Source organism: Sinocyclocheilus anshuiensis, unplaced genomic scaffold (genome assembly GCF_001515605.1).
Source record: "Sinocyclocheilus anshuiensis isolate Anshui unplaced genomic scaffold, SAMN03320099.WGS_v1.1 scaffold718, whole genome shotgun sequence".
Classification (NCBI taxonomy): Eukaryota; Metazoa; Chordata; class Actinopteri; order Cypriniformes; family Cyprinidae; genus Sinocyclocheilus; species Sinocyclocheilus anshuiensis.
The window spans coordinates 1,826,285-1,853,864 of record NW_015546102.1 but is presented as its reverse complement, the minus strand read 5'-3'; the positions used below and the strand labels follow the sequence as shown (position 1 = coordinate 1,853,864).

The following is a 27,580-nucleotide window of genomic DNA, read 5'->3' as shown; positions in this document are numbered from 1 at the left end:
TCTTGTCTTCACCACCTGGCTACTGTTGTAAAATGTTGAGAGATTCAAACAAAAAGTAATCAATAAATAGAACAAAATAAAAAATAATAAAGACTGCAAGTGACGTCGCTAGCGGAAGTGCAAGTGTCTGAGAGTGCAAGCCTGAGAATGCGCGTCTGAGAGTGCACGCGCCAGCTGCAGCCAGACCCTTCTTGATGAATCTGCCGTTTGAATGAATCGTTTGAATGAACAACTCAATGATTCACTCATTAAACACTCACTACTGGCACCTTACTGGCGTTTTAAAAGTATCATTTCCACCATCATTTCTTGCTTGTATATTCAAAAATATTTAAAATAATCTCATATTATTATTTAATAGCACTGGCGTTTTAATTTCGTTGAAAAGTATAATTTCCACCATCATTTCTTGTTTGTATATTCAAAAATATTATTCAATGTTGTATTTTTCAGTGTAAATGATTTAATTAGATAAAGTATAGATAATCACATTATTATAATTGAATATATAGATCAAATGTAAAAATTTGAAATGAAAGTATTAATGAGATTAGTGGGAAAATGCCCTCTATAAAGGTAAAAAAAAATGCCCTTGGATAAAATATATATTTTTTAAAACACACAGATTTATGTCACAGCTGATAGAAAACTGATGAGAATATTGCTTCAGAATAAATCATATTTGCAAAAAAACTAAACACACACACACATATATAAGCTCGATACCATAGGGGACCCACAAGGGTCTCCATGGGCCCCCAGAGGGCTTTGGTGCTCCACAGAGGGCCCCAATCTGGGGTCCTAAGACAAAAAAGCCAGCCTCAATGTTAGTGTCTTCGTGAAATTCTGGTTCAGTGATGTGACTAAATAAGACAGGGGCCCCCAGAGGGCTTTGGGACTCCACGCAGAGTGTCAGGGTCCTAAGTTAGAAGATCCTCAATGAGCCTCAATTTAGTTATTAACTAACAATGCCGAAAATCAACAAATAATAATGCTAGACTTACAACAAAAATCTTAAGCCTGAACATTTAGAAACGTTATAGAAAATCTCTCTTGGGAAAAAAAACAATATGTTTTGAGGTATCATTTGTGCTTAAAGTGCGAAGAAAGATTGTCTAGAAGAATAACAAATATAAGCACCACTAATAATGTATGAGTGGTAGAAGTAGGGCTCTCGAAGTTTAGTATTATCTGTGCCGTGACCAATCTGTGATGTTTATGTCATTTGATTTGTACCCCAGACGAGGCCTCAACCCTCCACACAGAGTGAAGTCCATCTCTATGACAACTTTCACCCAACAGGAAATCGAGTTCTTACAAAAACACAGCAATGAGGTACTACACGCTTTTACACAAAGTGCACATTACAATATATACACGTACTGAGTTTCAATCTCTCTTTTTTTGTGCTCAGGTCTGCAAGCACATCTGGCTGGGGTTGTATGATGACAAGAGCTCCGTGGTCCCAGATTTCCGTGAACCTCAGAAAGTCAAAGAGTTTCTTCAGGAGAAATATGAGAAGAAAAGATGGTAAGGAGTCTCTGGTCAGATCCATCCTTCTTTTGTGTTGTGTGTTTTTGTGTAGCATGTTGCTTTTTGCTTTGTACACGTGTCTGATGAGACAAATGCTTCTGAGTTTATGCAGTGTCATCGTTTTAGCTGGCGTTTATTGTTATTGTAGTGCTATAAAGCTGTTCAATTTTATACAGAGGTTCTCAAATAAATGATTCAGTCAATTCTGATGGAAACCCTTTGTAGAATCAGGAAACTACACTAAATTACCAAGGCTGTACTCTCTTGTCCCAATATATGCTAAAAAGAGCTCTAAATCCACATTTTAGCAGGAACACTATCTGCCATCTGACAGACCTGAAGCGCCAGGGAATAATTTTGACAAAAAATTTATAACAGAAAATATTGGCACCTAACACATTTGCTGATTTACTGTTAATGAATTTAGAGTCAATTTTCCATGAAGGCAAGCTGTAAATAGAAAAATTCCCATCCATAGCATGTTCACTACCAACAAATGTTTTGGGTTAGTAGTACGTTAACAAGTTACTTCTATTCTGCAGTGATGCATTAAATTGAACGAACCTGGCAGTATAAAGACATTTATAATCGTACAAAATATTTGTTATAAATAAAATCTGAACTCTTTTGCACTTACAACTGTTTACAGGAGTTGCCAAATCAGCATATTAGAATGATTTCTGAGGGATCATGTGACACTGAAGACTGGAGTGATGACTACTGAAAATCCAGCATTGCCAACACATGAATAAATAAAATGTTCAAATTATTTTTAAAAAGACAGCAATTAAATTATAACAGTATTGCACAATGGTAATGTTTTACTGTATTTATTACAGTTAAATGCAGTCTTGATGAGCATAAGAGAAAACAAAAAAAGAAGTCTTACTGACCCCAAACTTTTGAATGGTAGTGTATGACTGCAAATTGTGCAAATTATGTCATAGAACAAAGCTCTTGAATTCATGTTAACCAGACACAGACCTTATTTTACTCATAAAATCAAACATCTCTATTCTAAAAACTCATTCGAAAAATCCTCAGGGTGCCCGTGGCAAATTAGCCTTCCAGGTTGGCCTACAAATTGACAGCTCTAATATTGTGCCACCATCATTTGCAGGTATGTTCCACCAGAACAAGCCAAGGTGATCGCCTCTGTGCAGGCCTCAATATCTGGTTCATCTGCTAGCAGTACCAGTAGCACCCCAGAGGTTCTTCCCCAGCCCCTCAAAACCCTGCACCTTACCAAGACTCCATCCAACCAGGTAACGCCGCACAACCACCTTTACATTTGTACCTTCATTTGGAACCACAAAACGGTCAGTTCTTCGTCGCAAAACCAGGTTATGCCCTGTTTTCCTCTTCGTGACTCCCCCGCATTTCTCTCTCAGTCCCCAGTGACCAGTCGTGTTCAGGCCCAGTCTGCAGGCCAGGAGAAGAAGTTTGACCTCCTCTCTGACTTGGGTGGAGATATTTTTGCTGCCCCTCAAGCTCAAACTGCCAGCTCCTCAAACTTTGCTAATTTTGCACATTTTAACAGGCCATCAGGTAACAATTTTTAATAGATTGACAGCTCTAATTTATGTATAAGGTAAAGAGCTTATTTAGATGCTGTGGCTGGTAACAAGTTCCTTTAATTGTTTCACCACTATTAATAGCTTTCTGTCATTCATTTAAAGGTAAAGTTCACCCAAAAATGAAAATGGTGTTCATTTGCTCACCCTCATGTTGTCCCAAACCTGTATGGCTTGCGTTCTTCTAAGTAACACAAAAAAAAATGATGTGGGCTGGGGAAAATGATTTTCATTATAGGTATAAAAGCAGTTCGTATGTGACAAATGTAGACAGAATTAAAATGAATGGTAAATGAAGACAGAATTTTCATTTTTGGATGAACAATCCTTTTAAATGTCACTGCTTGACATGTCGTGATGTCAACCATCCTACTCTTCAACCATTTGTATATGATGTCAGTCAGCTCACTGTTTTGCTTTTGGTTGCCTAAATTTATGTCAGAACCATGATTTCACTCTGTCACTTAATTTTCCTCATCAGTCCTGTTCATTAATGTATTTTGTTCACCCTGTGCCATCTGTAGCACAAAATAATTCCACCACAGACTTTGCCAATTTTGATTCCTTTGGAAACGCCAGTGTACCGTCACATTTTGGCACATCACCCCCCTCAAAGCCTTCCCTTCAACAAACCCACACAGGTACCACACCCTGCCCAATCCATTGTGTGTTATGCTCACGGGTATTTCCATTTCCTGTCATGGCTGTTACAGAATGTAATCGGCTAAATGTCACATCTGTGCTGTTGTCTTACTTTAACAGTAATGTACCAGTCATTTAAGGAAGAGGATGGGTCAGTGAATTGACTCTTATTTTTTTTTTATCTTCATCTATTGATTTATTTAAAATGCAGTTCATACATAGAATGACTTCAAACACCTCTTCTCTAATGAGCATGTTTTTCATTTCTGAATTCAAATTCATTCTGGGGGCATAAAGTCAGAAATGTCAGGGTGATACAACTGTCCTGGTATTATGAAGAAGTAATAATTTTCAAAAATCAATAAAAGAATTAAGTCTTGAAAAGAAAACATTATTAAGTGGTTTGACATGATCTTAACTTAAAATTTCCTAGGGGGGAAAATATTTAAACAAACCTGCATATTAATATTTGAAAAACTTTTGTTAGAACCAAAAGTCATGTGGTGCGACCAAAGTACATGGGTAAAAAATAAATATATTAACATAAATTAAGCATAACATAGGAAAATACTGTATATCCTAGAGAGGATCCCTGCAGAACTGTGTGACAAGGCAAGGTTAATTCAGGTTGTTAATGTCATGTGGAGCAACTCGCATTAAAAAGTCAATTGTGTTGTTTAATGCTATTACAGTATTTATTCACATTTTGAATGAACTTTGTGTTTTCAGTCTTCATTTTAATTTGAGTAATTTTTGTTATGTGCTTTCCTTTTTATTATTTTGTTTTTATATTTCTATGTAACTTTGTGTTTAAGTTATTTTAGTATATTAGTTAATTGCCCAGGCAACAAGTTTTTTAAAGTTTTTAGTACAATATTTAATAGATATTAGATATTATTATTTAATAGTAAATAATATGTATTAATTGATGGTAATACCACATGTTATTATCTTGAAAATGGTATAAAAGCCATAATAACAAACCAACATGAATACAAAGAGTGCATCCTTTATCAATATATCTTGTTTTTTTATTGTGAAAACTGTTTTGTTGTTGACCCTTATGTGTTTATTAATCCAATAAGACTTGAATAAATTTAGGCTAAAGATAATTTTTGCCATTCAGGTGGAGGCATGTCCATTCCTCCACTACCCAGTATGGCTCCTGCCCCGCCTCAGAGCAGTTTATCAACAAAGGACCGTTACGCTGCCCTGGCTGAGCTTGACAGTGCCCTCGGTTCAACCGTTACAAGTGGAAGCGTACAAGGGTGCGAGATTACTGTATTACTTGCTGCACAATCCACCTTACTTTTTAGGCTTTAATCTTTTTTGTGTGCTCATGTATATCTTTTTGTGTGTGCATGTGCTACCAAAGTGTGTTTGGAGGCGTCCCAGGAGCTGCTGCACCTCCAGCTCAGCCGGGACTACCCAACATGCAACAGGGTTTTGCAGGTGGAGCTTTTAAGATTCTTTTAAAGGGGTCCTATTATGCTCTTTTACAAAGTCTTGAATTTGTTTTTGGGGTGTAGTAGAACAGGCTCTCATACGAAGTTGTTCAAAAAACACATAATTTTTCACATGCAGCACTCGGTGCCTGGTCGGGAAATGTCATGCCCCTTGCCATAGAGCTTCAGTGTAAATATTGCATCAAAATTAAATCAATTTGAGCGCGATTTAAACCCGGATGATTGTAACCACTCTAAGTTCGTCTGCCTTGGGGAAACTAGCGTGTATCTGACATAGTGATAACACTCATTGCTTTCTCTAGTGCAGCTCAACCAGGTCTCGTCCCATTCGTGTATATTTTTGTGATATCACAAATCCCGGAAAATAGGCGTTGTAGTCCAAACGAGTCATTCGTTGTAGTTTTTGAAAAGTGATTTGTGTTAAATAAAATATCTCCTTTTGAAGTGGACTTTGAACTTTGTAACTTTGCAGATCTTTTTTATGCTCAAACAGCAACATTACAGACTAACTAAAGTTGAAAAAGTGAAAAAGCATAATAGGACCCCTTTAAGTAAGTTAGTTTTAACATTTAATTTTTTTAATTGACTCGACTCTTTTTATTGTGTAGCTGCCCCCTCCACAAACCCATTTGTGGCTGCTGGGATGGTTCAGGAGCCCATGTCCACAAATCCATTCCAAGCCAATGGAAGAGCAGCAGCCTCAGGTAAAACCTAGCTTTTGTCGAGATCAGCATGCCCGTTATGTGTGTGTCCATTTAAGGAATGAGCAGATGAAACATGCTACTCCTACTCTGGTCTCGTTTTATTTACTTTAGCCTCATTTGGCACTGGCTCTATGAGCATGCCAGCTGGCTTTGGGAACACAACCAGTTACTGCCTGCCAACCAGTTTTAGTGGGACCTTCCAGCAGCAATTCCCTGGCCAAGGTCCCTTTCCCCCACCTGCAGCCTACCACCAACAGCCCAATGGTATGTGAGACTATATTTGTGTTTTTGTGTGTGTGAGGTGGCCCAATCCCCCAGTGGCTTATGCCTTTCTTTTATGCATACTCTTATAAGTCATGAGAAAGGCTTGGTTTTGTATTTTATTAAGCATCAGCTCTTTTTGATTTTCATGCTTTGATGTGAGTTTTGGTGTTGCATGTGATGGAGTAGCAGGTTCAGTGCTTTAGCATTGTCTGTCAGTGTAATACATTAGCTCCATAGCCGTTCTTCTTTTATGGTCCTCCTCAGGGGGCTTTCCAGCCTATGGACAGGCCAAACCTATGGGCAACTATGGGCAGGCGGTCACAAGACCTGGCATCTCCAGCAACCCATTCATGGTAAGCAAGCCAGTGGCTAGGATGTAAATACAAAGTATGATAGACATTCTTTATTCATTGCTTTAAAACGGTGGTTCTCAAATTTTTGGACTCAACGTCCCCTATAATCCAACACAATATTCAAAGGCCCCTCATAGTCCAACAAAATATTTAAAGGCCCCCCCCCCCATAATCCAACATAATATTTAAAGGGGTCATGAACTGCCTGTTTTTTGTGTACTGTTCTCTGATGTCCACTTATAATGTTGTCAAGACTTTTACATTAAAAAAACATCATATTTTAGAAGTAATGGGCTATTTCCTGTCCTGATTTGACCCCCCTCATCTGAACGCTCTGTTTGAATAGGCGTTGCGTATTGCAGACTCAGAAGTAAACGCCCATTGCTATGATTGGCTAACAGTTGTGAATATTTGACAGCCTACATCCTTCATAGATGGATGCTGCTGTGATTTAGGTTAAGAACGCATAAACACATAATACATATCAAACGATCTGTAAGAAGAGACAAAGCAATAGTGACCATGTAATAAAAAACACTTACTCACACTTGTGTGGTGCGACATTACCGTCAGATTCAATATAGTAGGCACAGCATCGTATTTTAGTTTCAGTCTTTCTGAAAATCCTGCGTCAAATTGTGCCTTGTTTGTAAACGAATCCACGGTGAATCCAAGTGAACAAAGGACCAAGTTCTTACTGATGCGGTCTGGATCTTCATTAACCTAGTGGACTGCAGTACTGCCTTATAAGGAATCACTGTAACCGAAATGGAAGATACATGACTGATTTGGAGTGCCCTACATAGGCAACAATACATATATGTAGTACTAATCATCTTCGGTAAAATGAAGAAAACAAAGTACCAAGTTATTACTGACGCGGTCTGGAACATTAAAAAATAAATAGTTCATCCACTCTTTCCTAACATTGGGATCAGAAGGAACGCAATGCAAAGACTGCAAAGTTTTTCCACAACTTGGCACTGCACAACGTCTTTTCTTCAGAACATCTTTGTCATTTAGTTTCTGCGTAGACCTGCGTTTGCCTCTCTTGTTATTTAGCCACTATGTGCATGGATCGGTGGGTGGGGCTAAACAGGCAGTGATAAAGAAGCAGGCGTTGATCTACTGCGGAGGCGGGGTTTAGCCACACTATTACATGATAGAAAGCTGTCGTTTTCGGCAGACTGCCTTCAATATAAGCTGTTTTTAGATTAGCGACAAAGTTTTGATTTCTGAAACTTACGGAATGTTTTTATAGCACAATGACAACTTCTATGTCAAAAGATCAAGGGAATATTGATTTCTCAGTTCATGACCCCTTTAAAGGCCTCCCAATATAAAGTTAAGTTTTCTTGTGTTACCTCAGCTGCAATTTTGACAAAGCTGCTTGTTAACATTTTTGTTTAGAGAGCTGGGAGTTGTTGTGTTTGTGTTCTAAAACTTGTAAGAGCTGTAGTCTGTAATGTGTTAAAATCTATAGTTAATAACCTAAAATAAAGGAAAAATGAAAGAATAAAGAAATCAATTGGAAAAATAAGAAAACTCTATTTTTGTTTAAAACTGAAATGCAGAAATAATGGTGATTAACCAAAAGAAGACAAAAGTCATCTTGAAATCCAAAAATGCTTACCTAAACCCTGGAACACAGACAGTGCACACATATTAGGTTAGTGTTTAAATGTTGCCTTATAAATGCAACATTGTAACATTGTTGTCCCAAAAGTAACTGCAAAGTAAACAAACTACAGGGCTGAAAACACTTTAATCTTCACTGCACTTTTTAGATATCATTTTGTTGCCTGTGTTTTAAGTGAATTACCATTTGTGTTGCTGAAAACATTAGTCAAAAGTCCCACATTCCACAAAAATTAAAGTTGCATTCAGTAGTAGTAGCGATTCTAGCTAGCAATTATTATTATATGAATACACAATAATTAATTATCTTATTTGATGAACAAAAGAGAAGCGACTTGGGTGTCACTACTCAGGGCTTTCTCTGTCAGCCAATTTTACCACTTTGTGTATGCCATACCCATATTTACACTTGTTTTTTGTCTTTGCCTGTCTAGTTTTAGAATGTAATGTTTATATTTTAACCCTTTTTTGTCGTGTCTTGTCATCTTCTCTTCAGGGCGGCGGTCCGGCGGGACCGTACCCCACAGGAGGTTCCTCCACAAACCCCTTTCTTTAAAGCGCTTTTTACGCCACATCTCAGCAGCGTCACACACACATTCCGCATCACCAATGCTCGAAAACATTGTCTTCAAGAATCTGAAAGTATTCAGATTTTGTATTTACTGCACTGAGTCTTCGACATTTCTAGAGAAAGAGCTGTGGATACGCAGGTGACAGTCTTCCCCACCCATCTGTGTATTCTGGACAAAACTCCACGATTGTCCCTCCTCATTTATGCCTTCGACTCAATAAGTAATGTTTTATGCCTAGACAGTAAACTCCTTGTGCATATCAGCATTTGTAATCCTTTTAAAAACATGTTATTCACAAAGAGAAACTGTGACAGAACAGCAGAACACAATGGTGTCTAGGGATGCTGTGATTAGCTGTTACAAACAATTTCAGTTTGTCCTTAGCACCTGCTCTAGCAGAAATGTTCCGTTCTGTTGAGGCCAAAACACATTGTGAGGAATAGATGCCACTTATCGCCTCAAGGAGGTAAGAAAACATGGTTTGGATTAAAACCTGACATCTATTGTAAGGGCAGAGGAGCTCATCTATGTAGATAAAGCAGGTGTCTACAGCACAAAAGGACCGAAGTAGATGTAAGTGGTAGATTTCGCTTTTCTATGATCTCCCCTCTGGGTCTCTATAGCTGCACCTTGGGAAATTGGCAGGTCTGACCTGCGGGGATCTCCGTTGATGGATTTTTGACAACATCAAAAGTTACCATTACAGGTATACAAGTTAATGTGTACATATATAAATATATGTATAAAATATTAAATGATTTTTAACTCCTGTGTTACATGCATCTGTTTGTGTTTTATTTTTTTGTACCTCTTTGAGCATTGCTTGAGTTTTTAGTTTGTTCTACGTGATATGCATGGTTACAATGTTAATATCTCCCACCCTACACTGCTGGACAACAGTTTGGAATAATTAAGAATATTTTTAATGGTTTTGAATGAAAAGGATTTTAACTATTTGGCAGCACCAGTTTTTAACATTGATCATATGAAATGTTTCTTGAGCACCCAATAAGCATATTAGAATGATCATGTCACACTGAAGACTGGAGTAATGGCTGCTGAAAATTCAGCTTTGCCAAACAGGAATAAATTACGTTTTAAAATATATTAAAATAGAAAATGGAATTTTAAATTATAAGACATTAAATGTATTGTTGTAAACGTTTAGCTGGCAGTGTAATTTCAAGTAGGAATGTAAATAATAGCAAAGAAGAGAAAGATTTAATGCTGAAAAATCAGATTCATCTTAGGTTGCGTTTACAACTACTGGAGCAAATAAAAAGCAGCTGGAACTAATTAATCAAATTGACACCCACAGACTTGACACCTGTTTTTTTCCCCCATCAATTACTTAAACCCCTCTGTTCTTGCATGAACAGTAATCAAATGTTCTTTAGAAAATTTGAATTAACGCATTTACCTATGATCAAAGGTCCATGATTTCTACATTTATTCTGTTAAAGCTGCCAGATGAAATCATCCATTTTATTTTTTGTCAACAAAGATGTATGATGACGTTATTTTTATGGTTTAAATAGTAGAGTCCTAAATTCAATATTCATTATATTCAAAATAAATTATATATATTCGAACCATTTACTTTTTTCACATTTTAATTGTTCACATCTACACTAAACATATAGACACTATACGGTGACAAAGCCATAAAACGGAACTTTGCAATTGTAGAAAAGGAAAAAAAGCCTTCAAAATACTGCAATGATGTAACTTAAGTATTCAGATGCTTTGCTATGACAAATCTAGGTGGTATGGAGGGACTATGACCGATGAGCAGAACCTATTAGCTAACTAGAACATAATATATAATGCAGTATAATGTTTCAGATGACCATTGCCTGACATAAGCGACGCCAAAACCGTGCTCCCGATGGCAGGCGACCGTTTAACACATTCGACTTTAACGCAGCGTTCGTGAAGACACGACTATTCGTCTAATAAAGAGAAAGGCGTCCGTCCATACAATAAATAAGAACAGGCAGCATCCAGTCAACGACAGAATGTGATATCTGATATGTCGAGGATGAGTGTGAAATCACACTAATAGTTCCCTCTGGAGATGACGCAGGCTGGAGTTTATGTTGTCCTGGTAACGCATCAACGGTATCCGGGAATGGCGAGTTTACTGGGAGAAACTCTGTTTGAGATCAGTGGACAAGGTCCTGCTCCAATAAAGGACTATTTCCACTTTGCAATAACAAAATCTCAGGTTTGTTTATATTGTTAACACAAGTTAGCGGCAGCTACATGACCAAAAGTTTGCTGTTTGTTTATCTCTTCTCTTCTCGGCCTTCCAAACGCAATGCTAAATTTTAAGTTACAAATCACAAATGTTACCAAATTGCAAGTTACAAATCACAAATGTTACCAAATTGCTTGGTGGTAAAAAACGAGATTAATACATGTCTTCATCACGTCTGGGATTGTAGACTTTTGGCTATAGACTTTACTAGCGTTATTGATCACACTGTAATTTACACTGAACTTTCAGATCTTTATTGTTAGATATTATTTATCATCAGTGTTGGGGGTAACGCATTACAAGTAACGCGAGTTACGTAATCAGATTACTTTTTTCAAGTAACTAGTAAAGTAACGCATTACTTTTTAATTTACAAGAGAATATCTGAGTTACTTTTTCAAATAAGTAACGCAAGTTACTTTTTTTTCCAATTTATTGATTGACAACTCTCCTGTCCCCATGTTGAGAGAAATCAGATGTTACTGTAGTTCTAAAATAAATATGAATATGCATTAAAGCAAGCCCTGTCCAGATTTAAAAAGTAGCGCAAAAGTAACGTAAAGCATTACTTTCCATAAAAAAGTAACTAAGTAACGTAATTAATTACTTTTTTTATGGAGTAATGCAATATTGTAATGCATTACTTTTAAAAGTAACTTTCCCCAACACTGTTTATCATAATTACAAACATCCTTCACTGCAGGTAATTTGGAGCTGGTGGAAGATATCTTTGAGATCAGACTGCAGGAACACGCCACCAGGACAACTGACAGAATCACATGAAGACTTTTTAGAAGACAATCGTCTGCAAAGTGAGTTATTCAGTCAGTGTTAGTATACTGTATATTATTGTGCTTCTTACTATTCCAGACTTGTATACACTTCATATTTTTAAGCTAAATTTCAAATGAAGTGTGTAAATTCTCCTAATGTAAACTGTGGCTCATTCAATGAACAATCTGATCTGTCTCATCCAGATCAAGTGGGCATGGTATTTGGTCCTCACATCTTGCAATACACCCAAAATTTATGCCAGGGACACTATGATTACATTGTCCGTCTCCCCAATGCTTTACTTTTCAACATCATGGCACATCTGGACCTTGAAGACATTTCAGTCGTTTCACGCACCTGCCGTAGGTTTAAAGAGGTAAGGCCTATTGTAATCCCTTTGCTGTTAAAAGTGTCGTTTAACAAATCCAAATGGCTTTTATTTTAAATAAAATAGCTCAAGCACACATTTCAAGCAAAACATTTAACATGAAATGTTAACATTTTTACATTATTCCAATTTTTTAATTACTTTTTGAGGTTGCTGTGTTAAATGGTTACATGTAAATTGTCTGCGTTGTCTGTTAACTCCGTTGTGGGGTTTTTTCTCTCCAGCTTTGTAACTCTGAGGAGTTCTGGGAGCAGACAGTGAGGAAGCATTGTGACACTGTGACACCAACAGTGGAGGCTTTAGCTGAGGAGGTTGGCTGGAGGACAATTTTCTTCACCAACAAGCTGCAGCTGCAGATGCAGATTAGTCGCCGGAAGCAGAAGGAGAATCAGCCTTGTGAGGATAAAAACGAGCCAAGTCCCTCTTCAGTACCTTTGGAGTAAACGATTGAAGACGACACTATTTTTGCTTGCATTGAAGATTCACTCTTGCAAATAGTGTGCACACACTGACTTTGTTGTACATCTGACCGACTGTTACATTTGCTCAAATCTAAAATGTTTTTGAGCCAAAGAACCAGTTTTAGGTGAAATATATATTTACGCTGCATTTCACATCTGGTAAAACAAACACATATTAGCTCATTTTCTGGCATAATTATTGCAGTCTTTGGGGTTATTTTAATACATTATGCCAGCATGTGTTTTCTCTACTTTACCGAACATAACTACCACAGTTCCAACAGTATTGATTAGTCGCCGGAAGCAGAAGGAGAATCAGCCTTGTGAGGATAAAAACGAGCCAAGTCCCTCTTCAGTACCTTTGGAGTAAACGATTGAAGACGACACTATTTTTGCTTGCATTGAAGATTCACTCTTGCAAATAGTGTGCACACACTGACTTTGTTGTACATCTGACCGACTGTTACATTTGCTCAAATCTAAAATGTTTTTGAGCCAAAGAACCAGTTTTAGGTGAAATATATATTTACGCTGCATTTCACATCTGGTAAAACAAACACATATTTAGCTCATTTTCTGGCATAATTATTGCAGTCTTTGGGGTTATTTTAATACATTATGCCAGCATGTGTTTTCTCTACTTTACCAAACATAACTACCACAGTTCCAACAGTATTGTCCTGTCAGATGCCAATTTTTGTGAATAAAAACCTAAAATGTAGAACAGTTTTGAATGTTATGTTGTTGCAAAAAACAGTCCTATTTTGTTCATTCAAATAAATAGCACATTTCAATAATATATTCTATACAGTATATTCAAATATTTCAATTATCAGTAAAAACACTGGTATAAAAACACAATTTAGCCATCATAGGTCATCTGTTGCTGGATTCCTTTGAACCATAACTAGATAACCATGGCAATCCAGAATTCGCTTTAGCAGTCATTAAACCTGTCAACACCAATCATATCACAAATATTCTCAGAATTTATCACCTCAGCTCTCCTTGATAATTTTAAATAACGGTATGCTTGAGATAATAAGATGAGTTATTTATGGGCATGTGGTTAAAATACACCCCTCATACGCTCAGTAGATTACTGTTGCGTGGCAATGTGTCACTACAGGGCAAAAGACTATGCGTGGGGGGATGTTGGGAACCTGAGATGCTGTGACTAGACCGCTGGCTGCAGGTGAGAATCACTCAGATGATCTGCATCTGTGAATAAGCATGACAAAGACCACTGGGAAGGATACTGAAAGGCAAAGTTGGTCATTTTGGCTCCAAACAAGCTGAGGAAGAAGGTGTTCCTGAGATTGAACAATTTATTAATCAAGCTCCAGTAACAAGTGACAGATCAAAAATGACTAACACCAGTGATCGGATGGATTTGGCTTTTGTGCTTCAAACAGGTGAGTGGATTTCTAGTTTTCTCACACTAAACTGTAAAATGTTTTCCAAAAAGTTGTATTGGTCAGATTTCTAGTGTTTTCTTGAACACAACACGGTCATCTGCTTCTGTAGATTTGTGACTTCATGTTCTCAATCTCCATCTAGCTAACATTGTTTTTTTACTTTTTCATTTTCTCAAGTGACCAGCTCCAATCTAGCTGACAGCAATAGGCTTTTGGATATCATAAAATCATTTGTCCACTTTGGAGCTTTCATTGTCACTGGTCTCTTTACCTGCCTCATCATAGCAACAGTGCGGAACAACCAGGAGCTGCATGAGAACCCTCGCTACATCCTATTGTGTCAGCACTGCATCTGTGTGACCGGCTTCAACATTATGGGCGCAGTTGTACACGCTCTTCGCAGCCTACGTTGGCCAATCTCTCGAATCACCTGTTGGATCCTCTTCGACCTGCAGGTGGTGATGGCACGAGGTTTGATGATCACCCTCACACTGATGTCCATCATCACTTGTCTGTCCATTTGCATGCCACTCCGCTACCCCATTATGGTCCAGCGCTTCTACCGCTGGGTCACATTGGTGGCTTGTATTCTCGCCCTACTCAACCCCGTAGTGTTCACCGTCCTAGCCTGTGTGCGCTTTCCGTGGGACTACGTGGTTGGGCTGGACACAGAGTGCTCCACAGCTTTGGAGGGCACCGCATGCATCGCCAGCGCTTTAGTATTGCTGTTATTGCTGGTGCTGCTTATTATCATAAGCTACGTGGCGATTTACCTGGAAGGCAGACGTGCTGGCCATTTCACACGATCCAACAGTAAAGGCCGCCGCACCATTCTCATCCACAGCCTGCAGATGAGCCTGCACATTCTTCCCTCTCTCATCATCATTTCCCGGCATCAGGAGGCGCTCCCCATAGCAGTGTCGATTTTTATCCTCTTCAGTTTTGCACAGTCCCTGAGCCCCGTGGTGTTTGGCCTGCGCTGCAAAGAGCTCTACAAGGACATGCCACAATTTCTGCCTTGCTTCTGGGGAAACTGTGGCAGCTGTGGTCACATTGGGAGCATAGAGAGCACCAGCACTGGGACAATAACCAGTGCGGAGACCGCAGCCAGTATAGAGACTAATGCCTCCACCTGTATGGCCACCAGCACCCCATCTGCCATAACCACAGAGCATGAGGGCGAGATTGAGGGGTCAGACTTTGCCGAGTTAACCATATAAGTTACCGAAACAAGTGGGATGAGATGGACAACAGTGTCTCAACAGTGTTAACAAATAGACAGTGGCCTCTTTATTTAAAACACGGAAAAGGGAGGTCAACAAAAGAGACAAAACTAAGTTTACCTTTTTTTGTTTAATCAACAACATCAAAAGTTTGGGGTCAGGAAGATTAAAAAAAAATTATTCAGCTATAAAGCTATATATAGCTAAAAGAATATGGCTGCGTCCGAAAGCTCTAAAATGCTGCCTTCGGAGGCAGCATTCCAAGGCGGGAAAGCATCAAGGCACGTCCGAATTGAAATTCTGATTTATTCCTGTCTCTGGAGGTACCTTCTTCTGATCGAATTTTGAAGGCAGCATAGATGTATCCTTCATTGCCTTTGATATCCCACAATCCTGTGCGTTCCATTCCGTGACAGTTGAGCTAAAAAAATAAAGATGGCGTCTGAAAGTTGCATTTGGTGGTCAGTTTGTGTGTAAATGTATATTTCTGACTAATTTTTTGCACTTTTGATGTTATTTCTAGCGAGAAATCAGTATTATAATAATTAAATATTCATTTAGTTATCACCAAAACTCATTCTATTTTGTTGTAGATCGTTAAACCGTTACACTGCCTCAGAAACCTGTCTGAAATCAGTTTCATGAGGTGCCTTCGTGCAAAAATGCTGCTTGCAAAATCATTGCCTCATAAAGCAGCGAGGCAGCAAGTCAGCTGCCCAGGCTTTCAGATGCAGCCTATAACAAAAAGTTTTTTCTGAGCAAAAACATAAAAAAAAAAAAATCATATTGACCCCTAACTTTTGAATAGTAGTTTACATGTTGACACTGTCTATGAAGGTTTTTTAGTCATGTGAAACATTCACGATGAAGTCTTTAAATGACTAAATTTAGGTGCTTATGCATTAAGTTGTATCTGTTTTGGCCACAATATATTCTTTTATCTAAATTATGAGTAAAATCAAGTGGTTTGTCTTTATATACTGAATCATCTGAATCTAAATGTTTTGACGGATTCATTTAAGGCTATTTTGGTGCCAACAAGCCTGGTATCTCTTTAGGTAAGTTAGCAGTCATTGTACTGTCAAATGCACATCTACAAAGTAAATGACACACATCAGCCTCACTGAGGAGTTTAATACACTTAAATCATACTGCTAGATCATACTACATACAAAGAGATCTGAAACTGGTAGTCGTTTCAAAATTTCACAGCTCATTTCTGTTTGAGGGTGAAAATGTTAATGGCTGAATTTCTGCAGAACAAGTAATGCTGAAGGTTAAATTATTACATTTGCATATAATTGTGTTGCATATATAATTGTGTTTGAACGGGACACTGCTAATCTAGTATGTATTTAAGCTTTAAAAACTGGAGTTTGATTCTCTATCTCTGTGTTTATATCTGATATATATTTCAGAAAATATTTTCATTCAAATTATTTTATTATTTTGACAGAAGGTTATTCTCTGTGGTGTAATACCAGGGTACTAACAATGGTGCTATATATTTACAGTATAGTGGTATTATATATTACCACTGTTAGTTTATGTTTGTTCATAATAAACAGATGTTAAGGTTAAATAAATAAAAAATACAATAACTGTAAATAAAATGTCTGTTGTTTATTGTAAAGTGTCAATGCATGTTTTGATGTTATGATGTTTTATAGTGTATTCTGAAATATGCATAATGGTTTTAAGTGATATAATTTTATGTAATTATTTTGTAGTCATTATGGGCACATTTATTTATTTTGCTGTTTACTCCAGTCCAGTTTATTCTGTTGTTTAACATTCTGCATAGCATGGCAAGACATCTCTAATATAAAGACATTCAGAAAAAAAAAATTCATTACTAATTGCCTAAATAGCCTGTGCCTAATTGTGTCTAATTGAATAATGGACGCAGAACTATTAAATCCGTTTCTGTCTGTGAGAGTAGCTGGACGCTGTTCCGTTTTTTTTTTTTTAATGTACATTAAAACAGCAGCCATTGAAGGTGGACTTGTACCTTTGCGTCTGTAATCCTCCTGTTTCAGTATTGTGTGTATTAATAAATGCTTTGACTTTTCCATTGTCTCCCTTGTCCTGTTCGCTTTGTCACTGAAAGTAAACAACACATTCAATCACAATTCAGTTGTCTCTTGCTGTATTCCAGTTCCAGAAAATGGCTGCTTTCAGATCAAATTTCTGTCACAGAGTATAAATCGTAACGTTAAACAATACTGTTTTCAGCTTTATTCTGTTTTGAACTTGCACTAAAATATTATTTGTGAGAGCTTGTGACATACTATTGAGCACGGTGTTTGATTTTATTGTATATTGTATTTAAGTTGTATGATCCCTATTTAATAGTATTACAGTAGGATGTGCAACATTTTAAATACAAGTTTACATGATTGTGACTGACGTCAGATGAAGAAATGTTCTGCAATATTTTGTATTTTAAATGTTCTCTCTAATCTAACCTTATTTGTAAAACTTTATAACCACAAACCCTTCAACCTCTGCACATTGTAAACTGATATATGATTACCTAGAACTGTCACAGAGCCACAAAGTCTTTGCCATGAAAACAATTTTTCAACAATGTGGCCATAATAACATATATATGTCTTTGTGACTAATGCATGTGATGTGACCGTAAGGTTTTGTAGGTGTTAATTATAATTATCAAGTGTCATTGTTTATATTTGTCTCATCAACTAAATGTGACAAACTGACAATTTGTACAAACATCTCTTTTTTTACATTATATGTCTATTACAGCATGCATCATTAAAGGAATAGCTCACCCAAAAGACCCAATGGATGAATGGGTGCCATCAGAATGAGAGTACAAATAGCTGATAAAAACATCACAATAAATCACAAAACCCTTCAACCTCTGCACATTGTAAACTGATATATGATTACCTAGAACTGTCACAGAGCCACAAAGTCTTTGCCATGAAAACAATTTTTCAACAATGTGGCCATAATAACATATATATGTCTTTGTGACTAATGCATGTGATGTGACCGTAAGGTTTTGTAGGTGTTAATTATAATTATCAAGTGTCATTGTTTATATTTGTCTCATCAACTAAATGTGACAAACTGACAATTTGTACAAACATCTCTTTTTTTACATTATATGTCTATTACAGGATGCATCATTAAAGGAATAGCTCACCCAAAAGACCCAATGGATGAATGGGTGCCATCAGAATGAGAGTCCAAATAGCTGATAAAAACATCACAATAAATCACAACACGACTCCAGTCCATCAATTAACATCATGTGAAGTGAAAAGCTTGTAATAAAAAAATCCATCAAGATTTTTTTTTTTCTTTAAACTGTCACTTCTGGCCAAAATGCAATACTCCATAAACTTACTCTAGTGAAAATGTCCAACCATTCACATCAAAATCCACCAACATATTTGTTTAGAACTCTTTTGGACTGTTTTCACTTGGAAACAGTGCTTGATCTGTTCCTATGTCTCTCCTGATTCAGATGAGATGTCACGTATTTTAACCAGAAGCAACAGTTTGACGTTTCAGACGTCTTAATGATGGACTTGTTTATTGCAAACACGCAACTTTTCACTTCACAAGATGTTAATTGATGGACTGGAGTCGTGTTGTGATTTATTGTGATGTGGAGTCATATTGTGGATGTTTCACACCTGTACAGGTGTGTGGTTTCAGGTTGAATGCTTAGTACACATGGTCTAAATGCTCTGTCTGTAACTGATCCATAGTTGACTGTTGCATCTCCATAAGTGGTGACTTGACCCAGATACAAAACAAAAACACCTGTGTTTTCTTGTCACCTCTGTGTTTATTCTTTAAGTGTGTGTGTGTGTGTGTGTGTGTGTGTGTGTGTGTGTGTGTGTGTGTGTGTGTGTGTGTGTGTGTGTGTGTGTGTGTGTGTGTGTGTGTGTGTGTGTGTGTGTGTGTGTGTGTGTGTGTGTGTGTGTGTGTGTGTGTGTGTGTGTGTGTGTGTGTGTGTGTGTGTGTGTGTGTGTGTGTGTGTGTGTGTGTGTGTGTGTGTGTGTGTGTGTGTGTGTGTGTGTGTGTGTGTGTGTGTGTGTGTGTGTGTGTGTGTGTGTGTGTGTGTGTGTGTGTGTGTGTGTGTGTGTGTGTGTGTGTGTGTGTGTGTGTGTGTGTGTGTGTGTGTGTGTGTGTGTGTGTGTGTGTGTGTGTGTGTGTGTGTGTGTGTGTGTGTGTGTGTGTGTGTGTGTGTGTGTGTGTGTGTGTGTGTGTGTGTGTGTGTGTGTGTGTGTGTGTGTGTGTGTGTGTGTGTGTGTGTGTGTGTGTGTGTGTGTGTGTGTGTGTGTGTGTGTGTGTGTGTGTGTGTGTGTGTGTGTGTGTGTGTGTGTGTGTGTGTGTGTGTGTGTGTGTGTGTGTGTGTGTGTGTGTGTGTGTGTGTGTGTGTGTGTGTGTGTGTGTGTGTGTGTGTGTGTGTGTGTGTGTGTGTGTGTGTGTGTGTGTGTGTGTGTGTGTGTGTGTGTGTGTGTGTGTGTGTGTGTGTGTGTGTGTGTGTGTGTGTGTGTGTGTGTGTGTGTGTGTGTGTGTGTGTGTGTGTGTGTGTGTGTGTGTGTGTGTGTGTGTGTGTGTGTGTGTGTGTGTGTGTGTGTGTGTGTGTGTGTGTGTGTGTGTGTGTGTGTGTGTGTGTGTGTGTGTGTGTGTGTGTGTGTGTGTGTGTGTGTGTGTGTGTGTGTGTGTGTGTGTGTGTGTGTGTGTGTGTGTGTGTGTGTGTGTGTGTGTGTGTGTGTGTGTGTGTGTGTGTGTGTGTGTGTGCGTCTATTCCTCACCATGCCTCCCTTCATATTTAACACCAGGTGCATCACATCGGAGTAAGCTTTGTAGCCGTCAATAGAACTGCATTAGCATTTCATGGCTCAAATGCAGTCCACCTGTGAAACATGATAGGTGATGGGAAGTCAGTGTATGAATATAATGAATTATTTTCATATAATGAAAAATACATTAAAACATTTCTTTTTGCTTCATCTATACTGGGCAAGAGAAAACTCTAATTTCTAATTAAATAATTCTAATTAATGATTATAAAAATAAAAAATAAACAACATGTAAGTATAATAATTAGGGATTTGTAACTAGAAAATGAAACAATATTTACAAACACATTATTCCTTTTTTAGCATGGGATTTTATTCAAAGTGAATAAAACATCATAACATATAGTGGTACCATATAATATTTAAGATAAAATACATTGGGATTGCACAGAAATAACTGTAATGAGATATCACGATCACTGTGACAGTAACTGATTATGCATTTAAAAACTTCAGCTTGGAGAAATAAATGTTTTACAAAACCAGACCTGACGCTCTAAAGCAGCAGTGAAGAAATCAATGGAAAATAGTGCAAAATTGTCCATGAGTCATGAAATAATAATTTTTCCATCAATTTTTTTGCCCCCCAAAGTATATATATATATATTAGGGGTGTAACGGTACACGTATTCGTACCGAACCGTTTCGGTACGTGTCTCTCGGTTCGGTACGCATGTGTACCGCACGAATACAGTTTTTTTTTTTTCTTCTCAGGAAATTCAAATAATAAATGGCGTTTTGACCGTCTTTTATGTGGCATGACAGATCGCTGTATAAACGCCTTGGAGAGCCGCTTCTGGGACGGTTCAGAAACGTGCTGGTATAATCCCAACACAAGCATTGACTAGAGCGGACGCGATCAGCTCCGGTTCCCTTTCAGTCAGTCACGTTCGACGTTACGTTTAACACTCGAAGGTGATTGGGCTCTCGGGCGAGATCCCAATTCGTCAGTCACGACTGACGTAACGTCTCCGTTCCCTCCTTCAGGGAACGAGGGTTACACAAGTAACCGAGACGTTCCCGTGTCTGAGCCGTGACGCCCCGCAGATTTGTGCAGAGCGAAGCACGAGTGAACGCGGTCATTCCTTCCTCTGTCTGTACTACTAGTTTTAACGCGAATAAACATGACTGAACATCTCATGCCTCATGTAATTGCTCAATCAGTGTTCCGTGACGTTAAAACCGAGGTACGTACCGAACCGTCATATTTGTGTACCGTTACACCCCTAATATATATATATATATAATTATTTTTTTCTAATATGCCCTGTCTGCCTGCATCTTCTAATCATGCAAGTAACATCGAGGCTGGATGAATTCCCCTTATTGACATTAATCCATTTGTGCCCAAATTTTTCAGAATGGTTTCATGCATATAGTCGTGTTAATAGTGTCCTATGTGAACAGGTTCTGCATTTATTTTCCCCAGGTGTTTTTTATTTCTTCTTGAAAATCGTATTTGAATGTACAGCAACTGTTGTTGTTGCATAGTTGCTGGTGGGCAAATATGTTGTATGCACCCCTTTAAAGGGTTAGTTCACCCAAAAAATGAAAATTAGCCCATGTTTCACTCACCCTCAAGGCACCCTATAGGTGATTAGAACAGATGCTTTTTTGTAAGAAAAATATCCATATTTAAAATATTAAAATGTAACATATTTCTGCTAACTGTCATACGTGCAAGCTGTTTCGGCGGATGACGTAGGACGTATGCGTCTTTGAGATATGCTAGTCTCGCAAGTTTGTTTACAGGAGCAAAGGAAGCAAAGTTTCCTTACTTTAGCAAAGGAAAACCAGTCTCCTCTTATATTGAAATCCTCCTACATTTTTCTTTACAAATCCTCGTTTTAAGCTTCTAAGTCGTGACTGGCGTTTTGCTTCCGCATTCGTCACTTCTCACCGGCGTGACGTGTACGGCCGACGTCATCCGCCCGGAGCGGCTTGCACGTATGACAGTCAGCAGAAGTGAGAAAAAAATGTTTTTCTAACATTTTAAATATGTATATTTTTCTTACAAAAACACATCGATTCAGGAGGTGTTTATTCACACCCCCCACCCTACCCCCCCAACCCCCGGAGCCGTGTGAGGCACGTTTTATTATGGATGCACGCGCTTTATTTTACTACTTTTGGACTGTTGAAAAAAAACACCCACCTACTCCCATTCTAAAGCTTGGAAGAGCAAAGATAATTTTTGATATAACTCCGATTGGATTCGTCGGAAAGAAGAAAGTCATATACACCTAGGATGCTTTGAGTGTGAGTAAAACATGGGCTAATTTTCATTTTTTGGTGAACTAACCCTTTAATGTTAAATTTGAATAGGAGGAGAACATTTGGCATCTAACTCAAAATAACTGTTTCAACAGATCAATCTTTGTTCATAAACAAATTTATTATGTATAAAAGTCAAAGAACATTCGATGCGAACCCAAAAACGCTGCATCTAGCTTATAATCTCTTGAATATAAAAACACAACAAAATACAAATCCATTTGTCTTAAAGTGATGGAACATAGTGCAGAACAAAGTGCAGCCATTAGGTTGCCGCAACAGGGCATTGTGATTTAAAAAGTTAAATGAAAATAAATAAATAAAAATAAATAGATTATGAAGAAAATGTGAGTGGTGCTTGCCGTGGCAAAACTCGGCACTAGGCACTAATAGTAACCCTAATCGTGTTATCATCATGTGTTAGCATTATGCTAACAACATGTTAACACAAGTAAAATGTTAAAACAAAATTATTATGATAGTGTTAGTGTTAGATTATTATGATATGATAGTATGTTGCTAGCATGATGTTAACATTTAAACAAGCTGTTAATGTGATTAGCATGATGCTAGCAACATACTAACATTATTAACATGTTGTTAGCATGAAGTTAGCATGATTAGAATGCTAATCCAGAATTAGAATCCAGATTTCTCTGCAGTTGCTTTTACAACATAAATGAACTGCAGAGAAATCTGGAGATAACGGAAAAAGGTACCTTATACCTTGAGCGTGGAAGGCGCACATCCCGCGTCCAAGCGGTCTTGCAAGAAGGATAGAATAACTGCCACAGAGCAACTCACTGGGTCTTCCGTTCGTGAATTGCACCAGTTCTGAAAGACCCTCCATTTATGAGCGTAGGATGGAGTGTAGCTACCGGTGAGTTTTGCTGAGCAGATCCCATAGTTCCAGGTTGGGATGCCAGATCGAGTCTCTTGCTTGAGACAGGAAGTCCTTCCTCAGTGGAACTGTCCAAGGCGGCCCCGACAGCAGTTCCAGCAGGTCCGGGAACCAAGGCTGTGTGGGCCATTTCGGCGCGACCAGCAGCACTGTTTCCTTCTCCTACCTGATCATCTTGCACAGCACTTGATAGGAGGAGTTTTAATGGCAGGAATGCATATTTGTGCACCCTTGGCCAGTGGTGGGCGAGCGCATCCACTCCCAGGGTGGATTGTTCCATTAGGGAAAAGAATAATGGGCAGTGAGTGTTCTCCGCTGATGCAAAGAGGTTCACCTCCACTGGCCAGAATACGTTCCAAATCATACTCACTGTTTGAGGGTGTAACCTCCATTCTACCTGGAGTATACCCTCTCTCGACAGCATGTCCTCTCCGCAGTTCAAGTGGCCAGAGACATGGACAGCTTGAATAGATAGAAGATGTTGATCTGCCCAAAACAGGAGAGTCGTCACGAACCTCAAGAGGGGGCGTGAGCTGACGCCGCCTTGGCGATTTATGTATACTACCACTGCCATGTTGTCCAAACGAATGAGAACATGCTGGTGATGAATTTGAGCGTAAAATTGCTCGAGGGCTATATGAACTACCTTCAGTTTGAGACAATTTATGTGCCACGTTTTCTCCATGTCCGTCCAAACACCGAAAGCCGGGCTGCCATTGCAAAGGGCTCCCCATCCATTGCATGATGCGTCTGTTGTGACAGTTTTGCACTTGCTTATCTGTCCCATCATCACACCCCGTCTGTACAGCGCATCGCTCATCCAAGGGGACATCGCTTCCAGACATCTGCGAGTCACCTGCATGCGCATAGATCCCGAATGCCATGTGTGCGCCAGGATGCGGGCTTTTAACCAAAGCTGGAGCGGGCGCATGTAGAGCATACCCAGGAAACACACCTCCGAGGCTGCTGTCTATATATACTACCTGCCAAGTGCTCTTTGAAAACATTTTAACGGTAATGACTTCCCCTCCCGGAATACTGCGAGATAATTCATAATCGTCTGCGCGTGTTCCGGCAGCAGGTGGGCCTGCATAGAGAGAGAGTCGAGGCTCACACCCAGGAATTAAATACATTACATGGGTTGGAGTTTGCTTTTTTGAAAATTGATCGTAAGCCCCAAACAGTGCAGGTGGTTAATAAGCATATGCCTGTGAACATCTAGCACGCTCTCTGAATGAGCCATAAGCAGCCAGTCTTCCAGAGAGTTTCCAACGTGCACTCCGTTCAGCCGTAGTGGGGAGAGAACGGCATTCATTCATTTCGTAAAAGTGCATGGAGCTAGGGACAGGCCAAAGGGAAGGACCGTAAACTGGTATGCAACTCCCTTGAATGCAAATCTCAGAAAGCGCCTGTGTCGAGGGGCTATCTGGATATGGAAGTACGCGTCTTTGAGATCGACAGAAACGAACCGATCCTACTAGCGAGAGGATTTGTTTTAAAGTGATCATCCTGAACAAGCACTTCGCCAGAGATTGATTCAGTTGGTGCAGGTCCAGAATAGGGCGGAGTCTGCCGTCTTTCTTTGGAAGCAGAAAATTACGACTGTAAAACCCACTCTCGCATTCTTCTGAATGAACTACCTCTATCTCCCCTTTTTCCAGTAGGCTGTGAATTTCTGCTCTCAGAAACAAGGCGTTTTGAGCATGAACTGCAGACATCACCACGCCATTGAAGCGAGGTGGTCTGCAGGCAAACTGCAATGTGTACCCTTTTTCTATAATACACGTGACCCACCTTGACGCGCTTGGCAGTGCTCTCCACTTTTCTGCATAGAGTGCAAGAGGTTTCATTGCTATGTGATGTGATATCTCAATGGCGGGGGCCAAGAACCGTTCTCACAGCGAGTGTTAGTGGTGATTGGAAGAGGAAAACGGCTCTTTTTGTGAGGTTGTTTTGTTTTTATTGCACAACAAACAACAGAACAATTTAGAACACTCTTGTCACCGGCAACAGGCAGGGGGATGGGGGGAATGCACGAATAAGTGCAGACTTCGATGCCGGCTCATCTCCGACGCTGAACTGCAGCTTCCTCTTCCTTCCTGGTCCGTCAGGAACGCGGCTGCGTTTTCGGGGTGTGGATTCCTGATGGACGAGGACCCTGCCATTTAGGGAAAGGGTATTGAGCAAAGGGATAACGTTCTAGAGACGGGGACTGGCCGCGATCTAGATGATGAGCGCTATGCCGAGAATGAGCGCAAACCAAATCGCACGGGAGGGGGGGATCCAGCGCACTTTGGCATAAAATGCTTTATAGCCCTGGATTGCTTCTGAACTTGACGGTACTGAGGAGCGCTGGTCCAGAGATGTGAGCACGAGCTGAATACAAGGCGTGCCACATCTTCGATACCTTCGGGAAAAAAAGGAGGCTGGCCTTTGGAAGCTTGCGGTGCAACAGCGGCCAGGCTAGCGGTACCACTTGTCCAGTCTTCCAAGTTCTGGTTCAGCGGGAGGGTTCCACTCTAGCTCGAGTTCCTCCACTGCCTTGGATATAACACGGATGAATTCCTCATCCGCATGGATGGCCTCGCTGTGATGTGATGCGGGAATATCCTCCATAGGACTGGTAGTCCAATCAACCGAGTCAGATGCCGCGGTTGACATGGCCTCCTCATTTTCTTCATCTGGGGCCCCAAATTATACCAGGTCCTCAGCGCCAGAGGGGGGATGGAAGCCCGCCTCAGCATACGCCACTGGGGGGGATGGGCCAGGAGAGAGGGAGGCACGTGGGCGGTGTGCCGACGTGTGCTCGCCAGTAGGCCTTCCGGTTTCTACCACAGGGTGACGCAGCCAGTGTTGGGCAGTAGCGTTGCTACAAGTAGTGACGCTACTAGCTTAACTGCATTTTCACTGCGCAGTAGTGTCAACAACAGCTACATTCTCCAAAGTATTTCTGAATCTCAAGCTCAAATCGGAACCATAACTGCTAAGGACCACTTATCCTGGATCATCAGTAAGTGACGCCACCGCCTCGAACCCTCGTAACTCCATTGGCTCCTCAAACTGTCAGTCAATTCTCATTATTCCTCCCGCCTCTCTCGTGAATGAACTGTGGCGTGCAGTTTGTAGCATCTCAGCTTGTTTGCAGTTTGAATGTAAATAAAGAACTGTTGATTGCATAAGTACAGCGTTTTCTTTACACAAGGAACACTATATTTATAAAGGCTAATGTTTTTTGTATTTGAGGAGCTGAGAAGAGTGTCTTAGTCTAACATTTGTTGTCGAGTCACAGCCAAATAGTTTGTGTGAAGCGCTGAATCTTTTATAATATGATATTGTGGCCAAATAACAGAAAAAACTGAGTGCCCACGTAGCGACAGAAAACGGTATACCCTGCAAGTTCGTGAAAACGTAAATGTGATGTAAGTACTGCCTCTGATGTGGCGGTAATGACTGGAAAAAAACATTCGCTGGTCAAAAACTTCATATTTGAACTTGATTTTGGTGAAATGTTAATAGTATAATGACACATGCAACGATGCAAATAAGCATAGCCTATCTGTAGGCCTATGTGGCAGTGTGGGATGGGCTTCCCTTCTTCGGGTGGTTGTCCCTTTATGGGAGTGAGCAATAGGGATAATTAATGTCAGAGTATTTAAATGTCTGGACAGGAAGCATTAGAACGTAGCCTCTGTCATACCCGCCCCTCGTCCGGTCTTCAGTGTCACAGTAGTTGAGGTAGGTGATGGTTGATTACGCGTGTAGTGTGTTTTAGCCTTTATAGTAATGCTCGTTCTTGTTTGTATATTGGCAAGATGTTGCTGTAGCCGTTCCTGTTAATAAACCATTTAAATCATTATAATGAACCTTTAATTGCCTACAAAGCCTAATAAGTGCTCAAGTAGCTTGCTCAAACACGCATAAAGCTTGCCACAGCACACCAGCAGAAATAATGATAATGAATGTGTCAGGGAAAAACAGTAAGGAGACTGCATTAACATTTTAATAATTTGATAAACTAGTGCTTTCTTTGTTTTTGGATTAAGAGATGAAAACAAGAGTGGATGCGTCTGTATGCATATGGATTACATAATCTGAGAATTTGTTTTCATTTGAATTGGTTCATTTGAAAGTAGACATTTCACTCTCTATAGATATATTTAATGTCTGTAAATGAAGATACAGTGGTGTGAAAAAGTGTTGGCCCCCTTCCTTATTTCTTATTTTTTTGCATGTTTGTCACACTTTAATGTTTCAGATCATCAAACAAATTTAAATATTACACAAA

General features: G+C 39.4%; 3 protein-coding genes across 4 annotated transcripts in view; all 3 read left to right on the top strand.

The window, feature by feature from the left end:
- The window catches only part of agfg1b (ArfGAP with FG repeats 1b), an 11,506-nt gene extending 1,987 nt beyond the window's left edge, over window positions 1-9,519 (top strand). Inside the window, exons 2-12 of one of the 2 annotated variants that reach the window (XM_016502266.1) lie at window positions 1,242-1,335; window positions 1,415-1,530; window positions 2,654-2,798; window positions 2,925-3,081; window positions 3,632-3,748; window positions 4,876-5,017; window positions 5,125-5,201; window positions 5,824-5,919; window positions 6,031-6,183; window positions 6,448-6,536; window positions 8,671-9,518. In XM_016502266.1, coding sequence (XP_016357752.1) covers window positions 1,242-1,335; window positions 1,415-1,530; window positions 2,654-2,798; window positions 2,925-3,081; window positions 3,632-3,748; window positions 4,876-5,017; window positions 5,125-5,201; window positions 5,824-5,919; window positions 6,031-6,183; window positions 6,448-6,536; window positions 8,671-8,730 — 1,246 coding nt within the window. In that variant the 3' untranslated portion in view covers window positions 8,731-9,518. Of the gene's footprint in view, window positions 1-1,241; window positions 1,336-1,414; window positions 1,531-2,653; window positions 2,799-2,924; window positions 3,082-3,631; window positions 3,749-4,875; window positions 5,018-5,124; window positions 5,202-5,823; window positions 5,920-6,030; window positions 6,184-6,447; window positions 6,537-8,670 lie in introns of both variants that reach the window. The other variant, XM_016502267.1, reaches the window with a different exon arrangement.
- A 1,150-nt stretch (window positions 9,520-10,669) lies between these two features.
- Window positions 10,670-12,859, top strand: LOC107700517 (F-box only protein 36-like). Its single transcript, XM_016502195.1, has 4 exons — window positions 10,670-10,973; window positions 11,710-11,818; window positions 11,984-12,156; window positions 12,393-12,859. The coding sequence occupies exons 1-4, from the start codon at window positions 10,824-10,826 to the stop codon at window positions 12,609-12,611; spliced, it is 651 nt and encodes a 216-aa protein (XP_016357681.1). The 5' UTR covers window positions 10,670-10,823; the 3' UTR covers window positions 12,612-12,859.
- A 1,136-nt stretch (window positions 12,860-13,995) lies between these two features.
- Window positions 13,996-15,267, top strand: LOC107700494 (olfactory receptor 2T2-like). The gene is made up of 2 exons (XM_016502168.1): window positions 13,996-14,059; window positions 14,225-15,267. The coding sequence occupies exons 1-2, from the start codon at window positions 13,996-13,998 to the stop codon at window positions 15,265-15,267; spliced, it is 1,107 nt and encodes a 368-aa protein (XP_016357654.1).
- The last annotated feature ends 12,313 nt before the right edge of the window (window positions 15,268-27,580 follow it).

Coding starts and splice junctions, on each gene's coding strand:
- LOC107700517 (XM_016502195.1), top strand. CDS start 10,824: ATGACGCAGGCTGGAGTTTATGTTGTCCTGGTAACGCATCAACGGTAT. Junction 10,974..11,709: donor TTGCAATAACAAAATCTCAG/GTTTGTTTATAT, acceptor CCTTCACTGCAG/GTAATTTGGAGCTGGTGGAA. Junction 12,157..12,392: donor CCTGCCGTAGGTTTAAAGAG/GTAAGGCCTATT, acceptor TTTTCTCTCCAG/CTTTGTAACTCTGAGGAGTT.
- LOC107700494 (XM_016502168.1), top strand. CDS start 13,996: ATGACTAACACCAGTGATCGGATGGATTTGGCTTTTGTGCTTCAAACA. Junction 14,060..14,224: donor AACAGGTGAGTGGATTTCTA/GTTTTCTCACAC, acceptor CATTTTCTCAAG/TGACCAGCTCCAATCTAGCT.